This window comes from Coregonus lavaretus (assembly GCF_964263955.1).
Source record: "Coregonus lavaretus genome assembly, chromosome: 8".
Taxonomy (NCBI): domain Eukaryota; kingdom Metazoa; phylum Chordata; class Actinopteri; order Salmoniformes; family Salmonidae; genus Coregonus; species Coregonus lavaretus.
In genome coordinates, this window is record NC_139995.1 from 47,913,223 (window position 1) to 47,937,862 (window position 24,640).

General features: G+C 43.0%; 1 protein-coding gene across 1 annotated transcript in view; it reads right to left on the reverse strand.

The window, feature by feature from the left end:
• Nucleotides 1-24,640, reverse strand: part of LOC311134262 (plexin-A1-like) — a 312,099-nt gene that overhangs the window by 25,605 nt on the left and 261,854 nt on the right. Inside the window, exons 18-22 of the mRNA XM_084167885.1 lie at nt 23,683-23,919; nt 9,574-9,717; nt 5,742-5,976; nt 1,303-1,451; nt 379-635 (exon numbers count right to left, since the gene is read on the reverse strand). Coding sequence (XP_084024011.1) covers nt 379-635; nt 1,303-1,451; nt 5,742-5,976; nt 9,574-9,717; nt 23,683-23,919 — 1,022 coding nt within the window. The remainder of the gene's footprint in view (nt 1-378; nt 636-1,302; nt 1,452-5,741; nt 5,977-9,573; nt 9,718-23,682; nt 23,920-24,640) is intronic.

Sequence of the window (24,640 nt, forward strand, 5' to 3'; positions counted from 1 at the left end):
GGACGCGGTTCACACCTACGCTATGGCAGATCAATCCTGTCGTTCCTGTCTACCAGGCTATGGCTGATCAATGCTGTCTCATTCCTGTCTACGAGACTACCAGGCTATGGCTGATCAACCTGGCTCGCTTCTGTCTACTGATCAATCCTGTCTCGTTCCTGTCTACCAGGCTCAATTCTACCCCCTATAGGCTACACCAGCGTTTCAACTCATGATCAAGCTTTGATTATTTGAATCAGCTGTGTAGTGCTAGGGCAAAAACCAAAACGTGCACCCCTTGGGGTCCCCAGGACCGAGTTTGGGAAATGCTGGAATACGCAAATAGCCTAGCCCAACCCAACCCACCTTTATTCATACCTTAACACAGGTAGGACGTACCTTCTCAACAGTAGCTTGGGGTGGTTCTTGCTCTCCAGGTTCTTGTCGATGAGGTCGGACAGCAGCTGTTTCAACACCCCCGTGGCGTATTCCATCTCTCCCTGGAGCGCCGTCATGACCAGCGATGCCACATTGCCGCGGTCACGCATGGAGAAGGAGCGTTGGGCCTCCAGCGTGCGGATAAAGGTCAACAGGAAGTGCTTCTTGGTGAGCAGCTGGCCGAACAGGGTGAGACCCTTCTCCACATTGGCCTGGACCTATAGTAGGAGAGAGGGACCGATGGAGGAAGAGGGGTGGAGGAGAGAGGGAGAGAGTGTTGATGGACAGAGCACTTTTATATACTTTTTAGGTCCTAACTTACAAATACACTACATGACCAAAAGTATGTGGACACCTGCTCGTCAAACATCTCATTCCAAAATCATGGGCATTAATATGGAGTAGTTCCCCCCCTTTGCTGCTATAACAGCCTCCACTCTTCTGGGAAGGCTTTCCACTAGATGATGGAACATTGCTGCGGGGACTTGCTTCCATTCAGCCACAAGAGCATTAGTGAGGTCGGGTACTGATGTTGGGCGGTCGGCGTCCCAATTCATCCCAAAGGTGTTTGATAAGGTTGAGATCAGGGCTCTGTGCAGGCCTGTCAAGTTTTTCCACACCGATCTAGACAAACCATTTCTCTTTGAGCACGGGGTGGACCTCCCTCTCTCCATCGCTCTATCCCTCTCTCCCTCTATTTATCACTATACAGTTACTGACCAATACCTCCGATCTCCTTGAGTACGGGGTGGACCTCCCTCTCTCCCTCTATTTATCACTATACAGTTACTAACTAGTACCTCCATCTCCTTGAGCACGGGGTGGACCTCCCTCTCTATCGCTCTATCCCTCTCTCCCTCTATTTATCACTATACAGTTACTGACCCGTACCTCCATCTCTTTGAGCACGGGGTGGTCCTCGATGCCGGGGAAGAGGACCCTCATGGCGTAGGTTCTGTAGTCCAGGAAGGGGATGCCCGTTCCGTCCAGCTCCTGGGTCAGCTCATGGATATCTGTCTGAAGCTCTGCAAAGGCTGGGGGGAGGGAGGGGAGAGAAAATTGATATATTGTTATGTAAATAATGATTATCTAGTTGTCCAAAGAGGGCTGGACACAACTCAAAGTGATGCCAAATGGTGTTACCAATCAAACTAAACATCCCCCAAAAAGTGTAGAAATGTGTAACTATTACAACTGTGCTATATAAATCAAACCCCCACATACATTCAATAACTGAATGAAAATGAACTTATACATAACCAAAGCATATACACACAAACAGATGTGATTGCAGCCACACTCACACTATCCAGGAGCTCTCCACACAGCACAGTACCCACATGATATATCAGTGTCCCACTGTGTTCATACACATGTTCCACTCTCCACATGCCTGTGTCCTGTGACCCTTTCTATGTCCCATCCATTCCTTTCAGTGGCATCTAAAGGAGTGAGAGGAATCTTTCTGTATTAAGCTGCTATGTATCTTGTGGCCTAATCTTGACTAATGAAACCCCACAAACAAATAATGAAATAAACACCTTGCCTAACAGATGGCACCTTCATCCCTCTCTCTCTCTCTCTTTCTCTCTCTACACAAAGAACAGTCTCAGAGGTCACACTCTATCCATCTGTGACCCCTTCTCAATCTATCCGGCTCTCTGTGACATCCCTCTCGCCCTCTAGCCATCTCCCCCTTGCTCCCTCTCTCTATCCATCTCTCCCCTCTATACCTGTGTCTCCCTCTCACCTACCCTCTGTCTCACTAGCCATCTCTCCTTCTCTCTGGCTCTATCCATCTCTCCATCTATGTGGCTCTATCCATCTCTCCATCTATGTGGCTCTATCCATCTCTCCATCTATGTGGCTCTATCCATCTCTCCGGCTCTATCCATCTCTCCATCTATGTGGCTCTATCCATCTCTCCATCTATGTGGCTCTATCCATCTCTCCATCTATGTGGCTCTATCCATCTCTCCATCTACAGTGGGGAGAACAAGTATTTGATACACTGCCAATTTTGCAGGTTTTCCTACTTACAAAGCATGTAGAGGTCTGTAATTTTTATCATATGTACACTTCAACTGTGAAAGACGGAATCTAAAACAAAAATCCAGAAAATCACATTGTATGATTTTTAAGTAATTAATTGGCATTTTATTGCATGACATAAGTATTTGATCACCTACCAACCAGTAAGAATTCCGGCTCTCACAGACCTGTTAGTTTTTCTTTAAGAAGCCCTCCTGTTCTCCACTCATTATCTGTATTAACTGCACCTGTTTGAACTCGTTACCTGTATAAAAGACACCTGTCCACACACTCAATCAGACTCCAACCTCTCCACAATGGCCAAGACCAGAGAGCTGTGTAAGGACATCAGGGATAAAATTGTAGACCTGCACAAGGCTGGGATGGGCTACAGGACAATAGGCAAGCAGCTTGGTGAGAAGGCAACAACTGTTGGCGCAATTATTAGAAAATGGAAGAAGTTCAAGATGACGGTCAATCACCCTCAATCTGGGGCTCCATGCAAGATCTCACCTCGTGGGGCATCAATGATCATGAGGAAGGTGAGAGATCAGCCCAGAACTACACGGCAGGACCTGGTCAATGACCTGAAGAGAGCTGGGACCAGAGTCTCAAAGAAAACCATTAGTAACACACTACGCCGTCATGGATTAAAATCCTGCAGCGCACGCAAGGTCCCCCTGCTCAAGCCAGTTTGTTTGGAGGAGGAAGAAGGATGAGTACAACCCCAAGAACACCATCCCAACCGTGAAGCATGGAGGTGGAAACATCATTCTTTGGGGATGCTTTTCTGCAAAGGGGACAGGACGACTGCACCGTATTGAGGGGAGGATGGATGGGGCCATGTATCGCGAGATCTTGGCCAACAACCCTCCTTCCCTCAGTAAGAGCATTGAAGATGGGTCGTGGCTGGGTCTTCCAGCATGACCACGACCCGAAACACCCAGCCAGGGCAACTAAGGAGTGGCTTCGTAAGAAGCATCTCAAGCTCCTGGAGTGGCCTAGCCAGTCTCCAGACCTGAACCCAATAGAAAATCTTTGGAGGGAGCTGAAAGTCCATATTGCCCAGCGACAGCCCTGAAACCTGAAGGTCTGTATGGAGGGGTGGGCCAAAATCCCTGCTGCAGTGTGTGCAAACCTGGTCAAGACCTACAGGAAACGTATGATCTCTGTAATTGCAAACAAAGGTTTCTGTTCCAAATATTAAGTTCTGCTTTTCTGATGTATCAAATACTTATGTCATGCAATAAAATGCAAATTCATTAATTAAAAATCATACAATGTGATTTTCTGGATTTTTGTTTTAGATTCCGTTTCTCACAGTTGAAGTGTACCTATGATAAAAATTACAGACCTCTACATGCTTTGTAAGTAGGAAAACCTGCAAAATCGGCAGTGTATCAAATCCATCTCTCCATCTTTGTGGCTCTATCCATCTCTCCATCTCTCCGGCTCTATCCATCTCTCCGGCTCTATCCATCTCTCCATCTATGTGGCTCTATCCATCTCTCCATCTTTGTGGCTCTATCCATCTCTCCATCTTTGTGGCTCTATCCATCTCTCCATCTTTGTGGCTCTATCCATCTCTACATCTTTGTGGCTCTATCCATCTCTCCATCTTTGTGGCTCTATCCATCTCTACATCTTTGTGGCTCTATCCATCTCTACATCTTTGTGGCTCTATCCATCTCTCCATCTATGTGGCTATATCCATCTCTCCATCTATGTGGCTCTATCCATCTCGCCATCTCTGTGGCTCTATCCATCTCTCCATCTCTGTGGCTCTATCCATCTCTCCATCTCTGTGGATCTCTCCATCTATGTGGCTCTATCCATCTCTCCATCTCTGTGGCTCTATCCATCTCTCCCTATGCCACTTTCTCTCTTTCCCTCTCTTTCTCTCTCCCTCAGTCCCTCTATCTACCTGTGGTGACTGTGGGGGACAGACAGGGTGGTGACCCCTGGATGGACTGTGTGGCAGAGCGCGCCAAATGGTGTCTGTTGCCATGTGGTGCTGGACATAGACGGACACTGTGATAACAGAGACCACAGCCTGGATTCCTGCATTCTGTGGTTTTTATCTGTACAATGCATTGATAGTATGAGTGCTTCATATCAAACCAGTCTTGTTATCCTGGGTACCAGTCTGTTTAGCTAACATTCCACTCCTTGTACTCTGTATCATTGTTTGGCAATGACACGAAGAACAATGAGTGGAATGTTAGCTAAAGAGACTGGTACCCAGCCTTCAGTCTTGGCATCTTGTGAAAATATCTACGGATAGCATGGGTAACATTACATTTACATTTACATTTACATTACATTTACATTTACATTTACATTTTAGTCATTTAGCAGACGCTCTTATCCAGAGCGACTTACAGTTAGTGAATATATATATATATATTTTTTTATACTGGCCCCCCGTGGGAATCAAACCCACAACCCTGGCGTTGCAAACGCCATGCTCTATCAACTGAGCTACATCCCTGCCGGCCATTCCCTCCCCTACCCTGGACGACGCTGGGCCAATTGTGCGCCGCCCATGAGTCTCCCGGTCGCGGCCGGCTGCGACAGAGCCTGGATTCGAACCAGGATCTCTAGGTTCATCGAAATGCAGGACAGATGGGGCAGTATAACTCCCCTTATGGATCCCTCAAATGTACTGTACACTCCCTCTCATTCTCTCAGTCTTTCCCATCGCTTTCTCTTTTACTGTTCTTACGGAACCCTCAAACATCTCTACCCTCACTCTCTACTCCGGCACTGCCTTTCTCTTTATCTAACCTTATGGAACCATGAAATCAATCTACTCTCTCTCTACTCTCTTTCTCTCTGCATCTACGATCTACTCTCTATCTACTCCTTCTCCAAACAGAGAAACACACTGACAGTATCACTGGCCTCCAACCGGATCAAAAGTATCTGCCAAATGAACAAATGTTAATGTGAGAGCATGCAGACACCGCTACCTCTCCCTCTCTCCATTTTCCTCCCTCTCTCCATCATTCCCCTTTCTCTCGCAGTCTCTCCCTACCTCCCTTCTCTCCTCCCTCCCACCATCTCTCCCTCTGTCTGAAACAGAAAAGCCAACCAAGCAGACCTCTCAACATCTGGTGGTGGGCAGCGGAGCCCCGATCAAAGTGTCCTCTGGATGGGTACCAAGAGCAAGCTGAACCCAGCGGGAGGGCCATTTTGTGTGTGTGCGTGCGTGTGTGCATGGAGCCTCCTTGTCCTGTGCAGATCAATATAATTGTATTGAATGAAATTGATTGACAGATGCTTTGGCTTACCCTCCTTGCACTCCAGTGCCACTCGGGACTCCAGGTTGTCCATCTGCAGCTGCAGGCGTTTCAGCGTGCGGTCGGCATCCCGCGACTTTCTCTTGTAAGCGATGAGCACGACGATGATGACCAATAGGAGCAGGCCGCCGCCCCCTCCGATGCCGATGATGGCGGGCAGGGTGAGCAGGCTGTCAGAGTAGATCTGGAGGGTACCGGGGGAGTACTCAAAGCCCCCCACACGTACCTGAGAGGGAGACACACACACTCGTTTAGATTCTTTGTGGGACAATGAATATTATGGAACAACACATGTTTGGATTGTTGGTTTGGGTGGACAAAAGACAGGTGGGCAATAGACAGGAGTGACCAGTTCACCCAAAAACAGATAGTGATAACAGTGCATTAGAAATAATTGACACACACAGAATTAAATCACAGCTAACACACAAATGTGTATGTGTCCCTGTGTGTGTGTATGTGTGTGTGTGTGTGTGTGTGTGAGAGTGTGCGCATACTTGTGTGTGTCTATGTGCATGTGTGTACGTGAACGTATGTCAAACCTGGTTTTAGTTTCCTTTCCTTGTCACAACACCCAGACTAGAACTTATATTCTTACATTCATGCCATATTGCTTTCCCTAGCCCTAGCTTCAACTCTATACTTAACATTGCATAAAAAAACTAGACTATTGAGATGCAGCCCCAATTCCTTTCCTTGAGACAACACTGTAGTGATCAGTGCAGATGAAGGGAAGGAGATGAGGAGAGGAAGCCACATTAGACTATTGAGCTGCACCCTTAGTAACCCTGTCTATATCAAAGACAACATGTAACCGAGGGAGTGTAAAATATAGATATGGACCCCTTTTTTTCATAAGCCATTTCTCGGCTGCATTGAATATCAATATCTATGCAAATCCCTGCAGAATTGAAGCCAAATTAAGAATTTAATTTGATAGGTTGTCTAGGATACAAACACAGATGAGACTCTGGTCGCAGAAGCCTCAATGTGTGTATGTGGATTTGTATACAGATGTAGGATCTTAATTTGATCACCCTGTTGCAGGATTACTTTCCTGCAAAGCATGAAATGTAAAACTTGTAGTGTATTCAAGGTTTAAAAATGCTTCCGAAGTTTGTAATTTCCACAATTACATTTCTGACTTGATTTTCCCTTACGAAGAATATATTAACCCCTACAAAAATGTCTATTAATTATGATCCACATTAGTTGGGTTGGGTTTGACTTTTCCTAAATCCGTCCTTGACTTTTTCTAAATTTACTAAATAAGTGCATTCGGAAAGTATTCAGACCCCTTGACTTTTTCCACATTTTGTTACGTTACAGCCTTATTCTAAAATTGATTAAATTAAAATTTTCCCCTTATCAATCTACACACAATACCCCATAATGACAAAGTAAAAACAGGGTTATATACACTACCGCTCAAAAGTTTGGGGTCACTGAGAAACTTCCTTGTTTTCGAAAGAAAAGCCATTTTTTTGTCCATTAAATTAACATCAAATTGATCAGAAATACAGTGTAGACATTGCTAATGTTGTAAATGGCTATTGTAGCTGGAAATGGCTGATTTTTTATGGAATATCTACATAGGCGTACAGAGGCCCATTATCAGCAACCATCAGTCCTGTGTTCCAATGGCACGTTGGCCATTCTATTGTGTTGATCTATTCTAATTTTTATCTCAAAATGGTATGTATCAGTGCACCAAATCCAAGCAGTCTTATCAGTCTACTCTGGCCTACTTGGAGTACACGGTGAGAGCGTGAGTAATTTACAATGGCAAGAAGACCAAGAAGAATGAAGGCACATGCTGTGTTTGCGCTGCTACAAGATCTGAATGAAAACGACTCAGATGGTGGGGAAGAAATGAATCATGACATCTCTGATGATTATTCTTCTGATTCTGAGCCTCAGCCTGAACCTACACCTCTAAGGCCTAAGCGCAAAAAAGCCACAACGTTGCGCACTGAGCAGGTGCCCGCGCCACCACCAAATGAAACGGTGAGACAGGATAGAGGAAGGGACAGCACCGTTTGGATAGAACAAGCCGGTGACAATGCTATGGGCTGATTATCAGCACTAAAATTTCATCACTGAGAGAGCAGGCCCTACATCTCAAGCAAAAAACAACATCAGCAATGCACTCACCAGCTTTGGTTTTTTATGTGATATGGACATGCTACAGCATAAGGGACTGTACTGTGGCACACAGGGAGCAAGGAGACACTGCCTGGGATCTGTTTGTTGATGAGATGGAAGCGTTCATTTCAATCCTTTATGTCCGTGGAGCATTCGGTGGAAAGAGCGTTTATATGGAGAGCTTCTGGTCATGAATGGGATACCTTCCTTCAGAGAAACCATGTCACAGGATGGCTTCTGAGAGATCATGTCACAGGATGGCTTCCGAGAGATCATGTCACAGGATGGCTTCCGAGAGATCATGTCACAGGATGGCTTCCGAGAGATCATGTCACAGGATGCTGATTTTCACTATTTATCCAATCAAATCCCATTTTGGCACTCATAATGATGTTTAGGCTACTGATGTTTTCATCATTTCATGCGCGACTTGCAGACCGTGCATCTTGGTGGTTCGGGTATTTTTTTTTATGGTGACGTTATAAAAATAAGCTGTTAACGTGTTTCAACACGTATGCCATCTGTTTCATAGCTGTAACAAAGGCACTCCACAAATATAATTGATTGAACACTTGAATTTTTGTATTTACATTTAGCCTACAGTAACGTAAACAAATTAAAATGCTATTGTGTAAAAGCATTTTAGAAAGGAAAAAAAAGGATTCCAATGTTATCTAAGACCTTCATAAACACAACCAAATTATTATTTTTGCGATAGCATATATGAAATGTATTAATTACACTGTTAGACTGCTCATTAGCTTGCTGGGGGCTTCCTCGAGGCCCAGCGGTTCTAGTATTAAAGGGATGAATAGAAGAGGATAGACAAGAAGTGGCAAGAGAAAAAGAGGAAAGAATAGACAACATAAAGAGGGGTATATGATATGAGAAAAGAGGAGACAGGAAACTGTCATGTTAAATTGAAAAAGTATAGAAGAGGGAGGAGTTAGAGAGAGAGAATGCAAGATGAGCAAAAACTAGAGGTTAGACAATGAGAGATGTAGTGAGATGAAATGCTAAATGTGAAAAGAATATGATACAATACGGTGTGATACAATGCCACATAAGACAGCAACCCAACATTAACCAACCCAACATTACACAACTCAACATTACCCAACCCAAGTCAACATTGCCCAACCCAACCCAACATTGCCCAACCCAACATTACCCAACCCAACATTACCCAACCCAACATTACCCAACCCAACATTACCCAACTCCACATTTCCCAACCCAACTCAACATTACCCAACCCAACTCAACATTACCCAACCCAAATCAACATTACCAAGCCCAACATTATCCAGCCCAACATTACCCAGCCCAACATTGCCCAACATTGCCCAACATTACCAAACCCTGCCCAACATTACCCAATCCTACCCAACATTATCCAACCCAACATTACCCAACACTACCCAACTCAACCCAACATTACCCAACCCAACAATACCCAACCCAACATTACCCAACTCAACCCAAACCAATCACAACTCAACATTACCCAACTAAACATTATCCAACCCAACATTACCCAACCTGACATTACCAAACCCAACATTACCCAACCCCACCCAACATTACCCACCCAACATTACCAAGCCCAACATTACCCAACCCAACATTACCCAACCCAACAAAGTCAAAGAGAGAGAGGATACAGTAGACTACTTACGGTAACTTTGTGTTCTCCAGTGAGGTTGGGCCACTCACAGAGCAGCTGGCTCTCTGACAGGGTGAGGACACAGGGCGTGTCACCGATCAGCACCGTGTAGTTGAGACGAGAGTTACCAGGGGCTGCCGGTATCAGGTTCTTACCCTGGGAGAGACAGAGACAGACACACAACATTAGACACACAACTGAAGAGAATGCATACAGTGAGGGAAAAAAGTATTTCATCCCCTGCTGATTTTGTACGTTTGCCCACTGACAAAGAAATGATCAGTCTATAATTTTAATGGTAGGTTTATTTGAACAGTGAGAGACAGAATAACAAAAAAAAAATCCAGAAAAACGCATGTTAAAAATGTTTTAAATTGATTTGCATTTTAATGAAGGAAATAAGTATTTGACCCCCTCTCAATCAGAAAGATTTCTGGCTCCCAGGTGTCTTTTATACAGGTAACGAGCTGAGATTAGGAGCACACTCTTAAAGGGAGTGCTCCTAATCTCAGCTTGTTACCTGTATAAAAAGACACCTGTCCACAGAAGCAATCAATCAATCAGATTCCAAACTCTCCACCATGGCCAAGACCAAAGAGCTCTCCAAGGATGTCAGGGACAAGATTGTAGACCTACACAAGGCTGGAATGGGCTACAAGACCATCGCCAAGCAGCTTGGTGAAAAGGTGCCAACAGTTGGTGCGATTATTCGCAAATGGAAGAAACACAAAATAACTGTCAATCTCCCTTGGCCTGGGGCTCCATACAAGATCTCACCTCGTGGAGTTGCAATGATCATGAGAACGGTGAGGAATCAGCCCAGAACAACACGGGAGGATCTTGTCAATGATCTCAAGGCAGCTGGGACCATATCACCAAGAAAACAATTGGTAACACACTACGCCGTGAAGGACTGAAATCCTGCAGCGCCCGCAAGGTCCCCCTGCTCAAGAAAGCACATATACAGGCCCGTCTGAAGTTTGCCAATGAACATCTGAATGATTCAGAGGAGAACTGGGTGAAAGTGTTGTGGTCAGATGAGACCAAAATCGAACTCTTTGGCATCAACTCAACTCGCCGTGTTTGGAGGAGGAGGAATGCTGCCTATGACCCCAAGAACACCATCCCCACCGTCAAACATGGAGGTGGAAACATTATGCTTTGGGGGTGTTTTTCTGCTAAGGGGACAGGACAACATCACCACATCAAAGGGACGATGGACGGGGCCATGTACCGTCAAATCTTGGGTGAGAACCTCCTTCCCTCAGCCAGGACATTGAAAATGGGTCATGGATGGGTATTCCAGTATGACAATGACCCAAAACACACGGCCAAGGCAACAAAGGAGTGGCTCAAGAAGAAGCACATTAAGGTCCTGGAGTGGCCTAGCCAGTCTCCAGACCTTAATCCCATAGAAAATCTGTGGAGGGAGCTGAAGGTTCGAGTTGCCAAACGTCAGCCTCGAAACCTTAATGACTTGGAGAAGATCTGCAAAGAGGAGTGGGGCAAAATCCCTGCTGAGATGTGTGCAAACCTGGTGGCCAACTACAAGAAACGTCTGACCTCTGTGATTGCCAACAAGGGTTTTGCCACCGAGTACTAAGTCATGTTTTGCAGAGGGGTCAAATACTTATTTCCCTCATTAAAATGCAAATCAATTTATAACATTTTTGACATGCGTTTGTTGTTATTCTGTCTCTCACTGTTCAAATAAACCTACCATTAAAATTATAGACTGATCATGTCTTTGTCAGTGGGCAAACGTACAAAATCAGCAGGGGATCAAATACTTTTTTCCCCTCACTGTAGGTGCATAGGAACGCATTTGCACACCACATACTAAAAACACACACATTCTGTGTACACGCAAGCATGCACGCGCACCCTCTCACCATCACTTACAGTGCCTTCAGAAAGTATTCATACCCCTTGACTTATTCCACATTTTACTGCAGTACAGCCTGAATTCAAAACAGATTAAATATTTTTTCTCTCTCACCCTTCTACACACAATACCCCATTATGACAAAGTGAAAACATGTTTTTTGAAATTTTAGCAAATTTATTTTAAATGATCATACAGAAATATCTCATTACCCCTGAGTCAATACATTGTAGGAGCACCTTTGGCAGTGATTACAGCTGTGAGTGTTTCTGGGTAAGTCTCTAAGAGCTTTCCACACCTGGATTGTGCAACATTTGTCTACTATTCTTTTCAAAAGTCTTCATGCTCTTTCAAATTGGTTGTTGATCATTGCTAGACAACCATTTTCAGGTCTTGGCATACATTTTCAAGCAGATTTAAGTCAAAACTGTAACTCTGCCACTCAGGAACATTCACTGTCTTCTTGGTAAGCAACTCCAGTGTAGTTTTGGCCTTGTGTATTAGGTTATTGTCCTGTTGAAAGGTGAAGTCATCTCCCAGTGTCTGGAGGAAAGCAGACGGAAACAGATTTTCCTCTAGGATATTGCCTGTGCTTAGCTCCTTGACGTTAATTGTTTCATCCTGAAAAACTCCAGTCCTTAAAAATTACAAGCATACACGTAACATGATGCAGCCACCACTATGCTTGAACATATGGCGAGTGGTACTCAGTAATGTGTTGCATTGGATTTGCCCCAAACATAACACTTTGTATACAGGACAAAAAGGTGAATTGCTTCGCCACATTTTTTGAAGTATTACTTTAGATGCCTTGTTGCTAGCAGGATGCATGTTTTGGAATATTTCTACTGTATTCTGTACAGCCTTCCTTCTTTTCACTCTGTCATTTAAGTTAGTATTGTGGAGTAACTACAATGTGGTTGATCTATCCTCAGTTTTCGCCTATCACAGCCATTAAACTCTTTAAAACAGTTACAGTCACCATTGGACTCCCTGAGCGGTGTCCTTCCTCTCCGACAACTGAGTTAGGAAGGACGCCTGTATCTTTGTAGTGACTGGGTTTATTGATAAACCTTCCAAAGTGTAATTAATAACTTCACCATGCTCAAACAGATATTCAAGGTCTGTTTTTATTAAATTTTTACCCATCTACCAATAGGTGTCCTTCTTTGCAAGGCATTAGAAAACCTTCCTGGTCTTTGTAGTTGAATTTGTGTTTGAAATTCCCTGCTCACTGAGGAACCTTACACATTATTGTATGTGTGGGGTACAGAGATGAGGCAGTCATTCAAAAATCATGTTAAACACTATTATTGCACACAGAGTGAGTCCATGCAACTTATTATGTGACTTGTTAAGCATATTTTTACTCCTGAACGTATTTAGCCTTGCCATAACAAAGGGGTTGAATACTTATTGAATCAAGACATTTCAGCTTTTCATTTTTAATTAATTTGTAGGAAGCAGTGTTTGTATACAATGTAGTACCATACCTACATTGTACTTTACGAAAGCTACATGCAGGCTACAGCACATCTCGTGAATTCTTATGTAGATTATAATAAATTGACACATTTATTTGCAGGGCGTAGATATATTTTTTGTTCGAGAAAATAATTATTCTTAGATCAATTGTTTTATTATATGTTGAAGGCAAGCAATAGGCAGAATAAATGGTTCCCTTCATGCCTGTGTAGTCCAGCGGTTACAGTGTGCCAGAGTGAGCATGGGTTCGAATCGGCCCACTGCCTTTTGTGAAATGGATTCATGTTTATTTTTGACGCATTCATTCAGCATGGTTACAGGGTTAATTCCACGTGGTTACAGGGTTAAAACAGAAACAACTCAAAGGTTAATAGTTTAGGCATTATTTCCGAGTGGTTAAGGTTAGGGGCGGGCTATGGTTTGGGGAAGGCATAAAACAAAATAATTTCAAATGACGCGCCTATGTATCATCAGTATTCATAGTATTCTTAGTGCTTGATAGAGCATTGTGACCTGACATAGTGCAGTGGTCTAAGCAGCACGCTCTGGCGCCGAGCCTCATGAGTTTGCGCCCGGTGCTGGATGATCTAGTGACAAGCCTGAGCCTACATTAGGCCCACAAGTTAATCACATTTATTTCAATGTTTTCAAGAAGCAAAACGAATAGTCTGATAATCAGAAAAGTGTCTCAGCAGCCCTAACCACTGGACCACCAGAGGCCACAATTGAACTCAATTTTGAAAGTTCATTCTTACCCTTAAGATACACTTGACACTTGTATGTCGTAGCCTACTGGAGACCAATATCTATCTTGTGTTATTAAACTATATATACAGTTGAAGTCGGAAGTTTACATACACCTTAGCCAAATACATACTCAATACTCAGTTTTTCACAATTCATGACATTTAATCCTAGTAAAAATTCCCTGTCTTAGGTCATTTAGGATCACCACTTTATTTTAAGAATGTGAAATGTCAGAATAATAATAGAGAGAATGATCTATTTCAGCTTTTATTTCTTTCATCAATTTTGGCCCATTCCTCCTGACAGAGCTGGTGTAACTGAGTCAGGTTTGTAGGCCTCCTTGCTCACACACACTTTTTCAGTTCTGCCAACAAATGTTCTATAGGATTGAGGTCAGGGCTTTGTGATGGCCACTCCAATACCTTGACATTTTGCCACAACTTTGGAAGTATGCTTGGGGTCATTGTCCATTTGGAAGACCCAAGCTTTAACTTCCTGACTGATGTCTTGAGATGTTGCTTCAATATATCCACATAATTTTCCTTCCTCATGATGCCATCTATTTTGTGAAGTGCACCAGTCCCTCCTGCAGCAAAGCACCCCCACAGCATGATGCTGCCACCCCCGTGCTTCACGGTTGGGATGGTGTTCTTCGGCTTGCAAGCTAAACCCTTTTTCCTCCAAACATAACGATGGTCATTTTGGCCAAACAGTTCTATTTTTGTTTCATCAGACCAGAGGATATTTCTTCAAAAAGCATGATCTTTTGTCCCCATGTGCAGTTGCAAACCTTAGTCTAGCTTTTTTATGGCGGTTTTGGAGCAATGGCTTCTTCCTTGCTGAGCGGCCTTTCAGGTTATGTCGATATAGGACTTGTTTTACTGTGGATATAGATACTTTTGTACCTGTTTCCTCCAGCATCTTCACAATATCCTTTGCTGTTGTTCTGGGACTGATTTGCACTTTTCGCACCAAAGTACGTTCATCTCTAGGAGACAAAACGCGTCTCCTTCCTGAGCGGTATGACGGCTGCATGGTCCCATGGTGTTTATACTTGCGTACTATTGTTTGTACAGATGAACGTGGTACCTTCAGGCGTTTGGAAATCACTCCCGAGGATGACCCAGACATGTGGAGGTCTTGGCTGATTTCTTTTGATTTTCCCATGATGTCAAGCAAAGAGGCACTGAGTTTGAAGGTAGGCCTTGAAATACATCCACAAGTACACCACCAATTGACTCAAATTATGTCAATTAGCCGATCAGAAGCTTCTAAAGCCATGACATCATTTTCTGGAATTTTCCAAGGTGCTTAAAGGCACAGTCAACTTAGTGTATATAAACTTCTGACCCACTGGAATTGTGATACAGTGAATTATAAGTGCAATAATCTGTCTGTAAACAATTGTTGGAAAAATTACTTGTGTCATGCACGAAGTAAATGTCCTAACCGACATGCCAAAACTATAGTTTGATAACAAAACATTTGTGGAGTGGTTGAAAAACGAGTTTTAATGACTCCAACCTAAGTGTATGTAAACCTCCGACTTCAACTGTATATACACTACCATTCAAAAGTTTGGGGTCACTTAGAAATGTCATTGTTTTCAAAAGAAAAGCAATTTCTTTGTCCATTAAAATAACAGCAAATTGATCAGAAATACAGTGTAGACATAGTTAATGTTTTCAATGGGTATTGTAGCTGGGAACGGCTGATTTTTAATGGAATATCTACATAGGCGTACAGAGGCCCATTATCAGCAACCATCAGTCCTGTGTTCCAATGGCACATTGTGTTTGCTAATCCATGTTTATCATTTTAAAAGGCTAATTGTCATTAGAAAACCCTTTTGCAATTATGTTAGCACAGCTGAAAACTGTTGTGCTCATTAAAGAAGCAATAAAACTGGCCTTCTTGAGACTAGTTGAGTATCTGGAGCATCATCAATTGTGGGTTCGATTACAGAACCAAAATGGCCAGAAACAAAGAACTTTCTTCTGAAACTCGTCAGTCTATTCTTGTTCTGAGAAATGAAGGCTATTCCATGCGAGAAATTGCCAAGAAACTGAAGATCTCGTACAACGCTGTGTACTACTCCCTCACAGGTCCTCAACTGGCAGCTTCATTAAATAGTACCCGCAAAACACCAGTCTCAACGTCAACAGTGAAGAGGCGACTCCGGGATGGTGACCTTCTAGGCAGAGTTGCAAAGAAAAAGCCATATCTCAGACTGGCCAATAAAAATAAAAGATTAAGATGGGCAAAAGAACACAGACACTGGACAGAGGAAATTGGAAAAAGGTGTTATGAACAGACATTTCGAAGTTTGAGGTGTTCGGATCACAAAGAAGAACATCTGTGAGACGCAGACCAAATGAAAAGATGCTGGAGGAGGAGTGCTTGATGCCATCTTTCAAGCATGGTGGAGGCAACGTGATGGTCTGGGGGTGCTTTGGTAGTGGTAAAGTGGGAGATTTGTACAGGGTAAAAGGGATCTTGAAGGAGGAAGGCTATCACTCCACTTTGCAACGCCATGCCATACCCTGTGGACGGCATTGATTGGAGCCAATTTCCTCCTACAACAGGACAATGACCCAAAGCACAGCTCCAAATTATGCAAGAACTATTTAGGGAAGAAGCAGTCAGCTGGTATTCTGTCTATAATGGAGTGGCCAGCACAGTCACCGGATCTCAACCCTATTGAGCTGTTGTGGGAGCAGCTTGACCGTATGGTACGTAAGAAGCTCCCATCAAGCCAATCAAACTTGTGGGAGGTGCTTCAGGAAGCATGGGGTGAAATCTCTTCAGATTACCTCAACAAATTGACAACTAGAATGCCAAAGGTCTGCAAGGCTGTAATTGCTGCAAATGGAGGATTCTTTGACGAAAAGGACACAATTATTATTTATATTAAAAATCATTATTTCTAACCTTGTCAATGACTAAATTCCCTATGCATTTTGCTATAATTCCTATTCAAACTCATTTCATGAATGTTTTCATGGAAAACACAGAAATGTCTAAGTGACCCCAAACTTTTGAATGGTAGTATATACATACATATACATACATACATACATACTGTACATATATATACACATACATACATACATACATACATACATACATACATACAGTGGGGAAAAAAAGTATTTAGTCAGCCACCAATTGTGCAAGTTCTCCTACTTAAAAAGATGAGAGAGGCCTGTAATTTTCTTCATAGGTACACGTCAACTATGACAGACAAATTGAGAAAAAAAATTCCAGAAAATCACATTGTAGGATTTTTAATGAATTTATTTGCAAATTATGGTGGAAAATAAGTATTTGGTCACCTACAAACAAGCAAGATTTCTGGCTCTCACAGACCTGTAACTTCTTCTTTAAGAGGCTCCTCTGTCCTCCACTCGTTACCTGTATTAATGGCACCTGTTTGAACTTGTTATCAGTATAAAAGACACCTGTCCACAACCTCAAACAGTCACACTCCAAACTCCACTATGGCCAAGACCAAAGAGCTGTCAAAGGACACCAGAAACAAAATTGTAGACCTGCACCAGGCTGGGAAGACTGAATCTGCAATAGGTAAGCAGCTTGGTTTGAAGAAATCAACTGTGGGAGCAATTATTAGGAAATGGAAGACATACAAGACCACTGATAATCTCCCTCGATCTGGGGCTCCACGCAAGACTTCACCACGTGGGGTCAAAATGATCACAAGAATGGTGAGCAAAAATCCCAGAACCACACGGGGGGACCTAGTGAATGACCTGCAGAGAGCTGGGACCAAAGTAACAAAGCCTACCATCAGTAACACACTACGCCGCCAGGGACTCAAATCCTGCAGTGCCAGACTTGTCCCCCTGCTTAAGCCAGTACATGTCCAGGCCCGTCTGAAGTTTGCTAGAGTGCATTTGGATGATCCAGAAGAGGATTGGGAGAATGTCATATGGTCAGATGAAACCAAAATAGAACTTTTTGGTAAAAACTCAACTCATCGTGTTTGGAGGACAAAGAATGCAGAGTTGCATTCAAAGAACACCATACCTACTGTGAAGAATTGTGGTGGAAACATCATGCTTTGGGGCTGTTTTTCTGCAAAGGGAGCAGGACGACTGATCCGTGTAAAGGAAAGAATGAATGGGGCCATGTATCGTGAGATTTTGAGTGAAAACCTCCTTCCATCAGCAAGGGCATTGAAGATGAAACGTGGCTGGGTCTTTCAGCATGACAATGATCCCAAACACACTGCCCGGGCAACGAAGGAGTGGCTTCGTAAGAAACATTTCAAGGTCCTGGAGTGGCCTAGTCAGTCTCCAGATCTCAACCCCATAGAAAATCTTTGGAGGGAGTTGAAAGTCCGTGTTAGCCAGCGACAGCCCCAAAACATCACTGCTCTAGAGGAGATCTGCATGGAGGAATGGGCCAAAATACCAGTAAGAGTGTGTGAAAACCTTGTGAAGACTTACAGAAAACGTTTGACCTGTGTCATTGCCAACAAAGGGTATATAACAAAGTATTGAGAAACTTTTGTTATTGACCAAACACTTATTTTCCACCGTAATTTGCAAATAAATTCATAAAAAATCCTACAATGTGATTTTCTGGAGAAAAAAATCTCATTTTGTCTGTCATAGTTGACGTGTACCTATGATGAAAATTACAGGCCTCTCTCATCTTTTTAAGTGGGAGAACTTGCACAATTGGTGGCTGACTAAATAGTTTTTTTCCCCACTGTACATATATATATACATACAGTGGGGAGAACAAGTATTTGATACACTGCCGATTTTGCAGGTTTTCCTACTTACAAAGCATGTAGAGGTCTGTAATTTTTATCATAGGTACACTTCAACTGTGAGAGACAGAATCTAAAACAAAAATCCAGAAAATCACATTGTCTGATTTTTAAGTTATTCATTTTTGCATTTTATTGCATGACATAAGTATTTGATCACCTAACAACCAGTAAGAATGCCAGCTCTCACTGACCTGTTAGTTTTTCTTTAAGAAGCCCTCCTGTTCTCCACGAATTACCTGTATTAACTGCACCTGTTTGAACACGTTACCTGTATAAAAGACACCTGTCCACACACTCAATCAAACAGACTCCAACCTCTCCACAATGGCCAAGACCAGAGAGCTGTGTAAGGACATCAGGGATAAAATTGTAGACCTGCACAAGGCTGGGATGGGCTACAGGACAATAGGCAAGCAGCTTGATGAGAAGGCAACAACTGTTGGCGCAATTATTAGAAAATGGAAGAAGTTCAAGATGACGGTCAATCACCCTCGGTCTGGGGCTCCATGTAAGATCTCACCTCGTGGGGCATCAATGATCATGAGGAAGGTGAGGGATCAGCCCAGAACTACACGGCAGGACCTGGTCAATGACCTGAAGAGAGCTGGGACCAAAGTCTCAAAGAAAACCATTAGTAACAAACCATTAGTAACACACATATCCAGGCCCGTCTGAAGTTTGCCAATGACCATCTGGATGATCCAGAGGAGGATTGGGAGAAGGTCATGTGGTCTGATGAGACAAAAATAGAGCTTTTTGGTCTAAACTCCACTCGCCGTGTTTGGAGGAAGAAGAAGGATGAGTACAACCCCAAGAACACCATCCCAACCGTGAAGCATGGAGGTGGAAACATCATTCTTTGGGGATGCTTTTCTGCAAAGGGGACAGGACGACTGCACCGTATTGAGGGGAGGATGGATGGGGCCATGTATCGCGAGATCTTGGCCAACAACCTCCTTCCCTCAGTAAGAGCATTGAAGATGGGTCGTGGCTGGGTCTTCCAGCATGACAACGACCCGATACACACAGCCAGGGCAACTAAGGAGTGACTCTATAAGAAGCATCTCAAGGTCCTGGAGTGGCCTAGCCAGTCTCCAGACCTGAACCCAATAGAAAATCTTTGGAGGGAGCTGAAAGTCTGTATTGCCCAGCGACAGCCCAGAAACCTGAAGGATCTGGAGAAGGTATGGAGGAGTGGGCCAAAATCCCTGCTGCAGTGTGTGGAAACCTAGTCAAGACCTACATAGTCAAGACCTACATAGTCAAGACCTACAGGAAACGTATTATCTCTGTAATTGCAAACAAAGGTTTCTGTACCAAATATTAAGTTTTTCTGATGTATCAAATACTTATGTCATGCAATAAAATGCAAAATAATTAAAAATCATACAATGTGATTTTCTGGATTTTTGTTTTAGATTCCATCTCTCACAGTTGAAGTGTACCTATGATAAAAATTACAGACCTCTACATGCTTTGTAAGTAGGAAAACCTGCAAAATCGGCAGTGTATCAAATACTTGTTCTCCCCACTGTGTGTGTGTGTATATATATATATATATATATATATATATATATATATATATATATATATATATATATATATATATATATATATATATATATATATATAAAACGAGGGTTGTTGATGTGTTTGGCTGTATTTCAGATACATTTTTGTATTGATGGGTGCTTGCACTGCATCTCATTGGCCGAGAGGGAACCAATTATGGTAAATAAACCATCAAACACAGGTCTCAGTCCCCCCTCCCATTACCCACGAGGCATTGCAGGGAGAGGAATTAATTGCTTGGAAAATCTGATGCACATCTAATTTATCCACATTCCCATTTCTTATTTTCCGGCTTCTCAGAGAAACGGAAGACACAGCAATCAAAGGGTTGTAGGGTTCATTATGAAATATTTATTTAAATTGTTTCTGATAGGCAACAAAAAAAAAGAAGCTTATTTCATATATAAAATATCCACACACATGACAAAGCACATGTTTTGTCCAACACCCCTGCACCCCCTGTTGTACACGGTGCCTAAGCTACACAAGAACATGGACAACTTTCCGGGCAGACCCATCAAGTCAGGGATTGGAAGAATAACTGAGAACATCTCACTCTATGTCGACCATCACCTGAAACCCATTATGTCAACTCTGCCATCTTATCTCAAAGACACAGCTGAACTCATGAGGTTGGTGCTCACGACGTTGTCTACTTCCTGCAGTGTAGCGGGACCGCAATGGGCACAAGGATGGCACCGAACTTTGCTAACCTGCAAAAACAGTTGGAGACATACCACAGTACCCCTCACCCTGAGGACCAACCTGTATGGTCTACCACACTGTCTCCCATTAGCACCACCAGCTGAAGAGAGTTTTCTCCCTAACTGTGTTCCCCGTGCCCTGTATGAACTTGTCCATTCCCTTTGTGTAATTATTCTGTTGAAGGCCGAAACGTTCATCTTTTAACCTTGCTTAAATAAAACAAATACTTGTTAATGGGGAGCGAGTGTTGCGTCTTTTCCTTTTCAAATAATATAAAATATCCACGAAATATCACAGTTTGGGCTGTCCCCGACCAAACAAAAATCAAGAGTCATCTGTTCTTTTGACCAATCGATTGGTCGATATTTTAAAATGTGTATTTTTCCTATGTGTTTTAATCCAATCAACCATATGCACTGAGCTTGTCTGATAGTTTAAGCACACTGTTTGATGAAATAATCAATTGATTTGATTGTGCTGGGCCAGCTCAGACTTGCTGCACTGTGTAAAAAAAAAAAAGACATCAAGTGACTGTGTGACTAGCACCCGTTGTCTCTCTCTCTCTCTCCTCCCTGCTGCAACGACCACCACAGAACAACAGTTTATCACGCTGTCGGTGTTGCTGAAGCTGCAACATAATTACAGCCATTTCTGACTGAAAAGTTCTGTTACCGAAATTCCTCATTTGTTTAGGAAGAACATTCCTTATTCCCTCAAACCTTACTCTCTTTGTGTGACACACATTTTTGTTAAGCCTTTATATTACAGCAAATACTAAAAACAGTCGCATTCATTCATGAATGCAATTTCCGAAATGGAACGGTTTATTTATTGTTTACGCTAATTATTCAAGGGTCGCTTTGTTATATTATTTTAAAACAAAAATGCTTGATGGCATTTCAAATCATGAATGACTCGTATGCTGTGTGATGACATGAACAAATAAATGATTGATTGATACAGTAGCCTATATAAGTATTGAAATATAGGCCTAAGTATGTTATGGTATTAAGACTAAACAGAACGCGCTCGTAGGCCTACAGCTCGATGGTGGTTATACAAGGCTACTATACAAAGCCTACTAATGATAACGACAATACTTATTACTATAATGATGAGTATAATAGTAATAACAATAAGAAGGAGACCAAGAAAAAGGAGAGTTATTACTATTATAAATATTATTTTGGGGACAATTTGGAACAGTGTAAACACTAAATGAATGATAAATAATACCAGAGAGGCTGTTCTAACGGAAAAAAAAGTGTGAAGCCTTTATTACAGCACAGCAAATATTAAAAACAGCAGGATTTGGGAAATTGTTTATTCAAGATGTTGTGTTGTGATTGCGTGAGGCTTGGTGCTCACGGAATCAGTAGGCTATTAAATAAACACTCAAACAGGCAACAGAAGCAGGATCTGTCTTATTTCTGTAGATATATATGGTTGATTTCTAAAACCAGGAATATTTAACAGTTAGGCTATTGATTATAGACCTAATTAAGTTGGGGTTTCCTCTCCTCACTTTTCTTAGACAATAAGGCGAGGGCTGTTTTCTCATCTCCCCATTCTGCTGCTGCCTCCGCCGCATTGTTCTCAACACCAATATACTGGTTAACTATTATGCACATCGCAACACAGTCTATGAAAAGGCACCAATTCAACAGCGCTCTGGTGTTTCAGAACCGCGGACAGCGACCACTATCCAGCACGGGAGAAAGCACAGTTGTTATAAAATAATATTATTTGTATTAGTGTTCCACCATTGTTCTTATGTAATATAACCATATACAATTTCAGTAGCACGTCTTAGAGTGACGGACTGTGCCATCCCCAAGGCCTCCACATGGATTATTCGACTAAGACAGGCGCGAATCAGACAGGTGTCTTGTACATCACAAAAATAAATAGATATTTGCTACTACTTGACTAAAGAAATCTTGGTCTATCAACAGCCTATCGACCAAACAATCGTCCAGTCGACTAAATGGGGTCAGCCCTAATCACAGCTGATTTTTTTTCAGCGGAACGGCTTTGAAGTTCAGGGGAGAGGTGAGATGACAAATAAAGCAAGTCAAGATTATTTGTTTTTAACCGCGGCATGGATTCAAAGGCGTCGAGAATGGCTCTGGTATAAAGTGAACATTTGGCTGTGAACTCGCCCTGATGTTATCTGATGAGGGAACAGGGGCAGGAGGCATATCTGTGGTGGATTTGGATAAATATTAATTTTTCCTTTTTTTTGTAGACGGTAGTTTTCCAAAGGGCTCTCGCCCTATCGCGGCACAGGTAATGCCTTTTATGGTGTTGCCTAGACTCAAAGCGTTCTTTTGGAAAGCCAAAAGCTCCAAGGGTAGTAGGGCACAAATAAATAGGGCGACCATTTCTGATTGAATGTTTTGAGAACACAAAGGCAATTTCAATTTCTATCAGTGTCATTCCATAAATATATTGCATTGGATGCCTCTGTGAGGTTGTAACACTCTTTTCTAAGTTGAGTTGGAGAGATTGAAGTTTACAATGAGATGGTCACATTGAACCTGTTGCCATACATACATAATGTGTCATTTCTCGTCCCTAAGAGACATTTTTATCTCTTTAACCCTCCTCCAACCTGCTCATGCACCATCAAAGGACTTTCCTTCACCCTGGGCCCCACTCTGCACCCCAGAACCCAACTCCTTCATGGATTCTCCTCCACCATTGGCACCATTCTCCACCCAAGAATATTGCTCCTCCAACCTGGGCCACTTTATTCACTCCTCCTCCACCCTGGGCCCCACGCTCCACACAATAACACTCCTCCACCCTGGGACTGCTCAGAATCTCCCTACACCACCCTGGAACCCTCCTCCACTCCAGAACTCTCCTCCACCGTGGTCCCACTCTCCAAACCAGAGAGCCCCATCTTCCAAAAAAGTCTCACCTTGAGGATGAGTGGGGAGCTGGGCTTGAGCTCCAGCAGGCCCGTGGGGCTGAGAGGCTCGATCACAGGGTCTGGGTAGAAGCTGAACGTCTCGTTGACCACAAGCGTTGTGCGCACGTCGTCCATGACGAAGCCGATCTCGTCGGGACCACTGCCTGTCTCTGAGAAGACCTTCTCAGAGAAGGCCAGAGAGGGCGCAAGACACATCATAACAGTGTTGTTGAGCACTGTGCAGTTCTGAAGAGAGAGGATGTTGGATACATATATTAACTATGCACATGTACAGTACACTGACATGTAGCCAGAAGTGTATACACTCAGTGCACAAAACATTAGGAACACCTTCCTAATATTGAGATTAACCCGCTTTTCCCCTCAGAACAGCCTCAATTTGTCGGGGCATGGACTCTACAAGGTGTTGAACGTTCCACAGGGATGCTGGCCCATGTTGACTCCAATGCTTCCCACAGTTGTGTTAAGATGGCTGGATGTCCTTTGGGTGGAGGACCATTCTGATACACACAGGAAACTGTTGAGTGTGAAAAACGCAGTAGCGTTGCAGTTCTTGACACACTCAAACCGGTGCGCCTGGCACCTACTGCCATACCCTGTTCAAAAGCACTTAAATATTTTGTCTTGCCCATTCACCCTCTGAACGGCACACATACACAATCCATGTCTCAATTGTCTCAAGGCTTAAAAATCCTTAGTTAACCTGTCTCCTCTCCATGATTGGTGGATTTAACAGGTGACTGGATTCACCTGGTCAGTCTATTTCATGGAAAGAGCAGGTGTTCCTAATGTTTTGTACACTCAGTGTATAGCTTCCATAATGTAAACAAAACGTAAACAAAAAACATACAATAAAAAACATACAATAAAAATTGCTGAAAGGGGCAAAGAGAGATAGGAGGGTGGATAAGTTCAATATGTACACTACACTGACATGTAATACAAA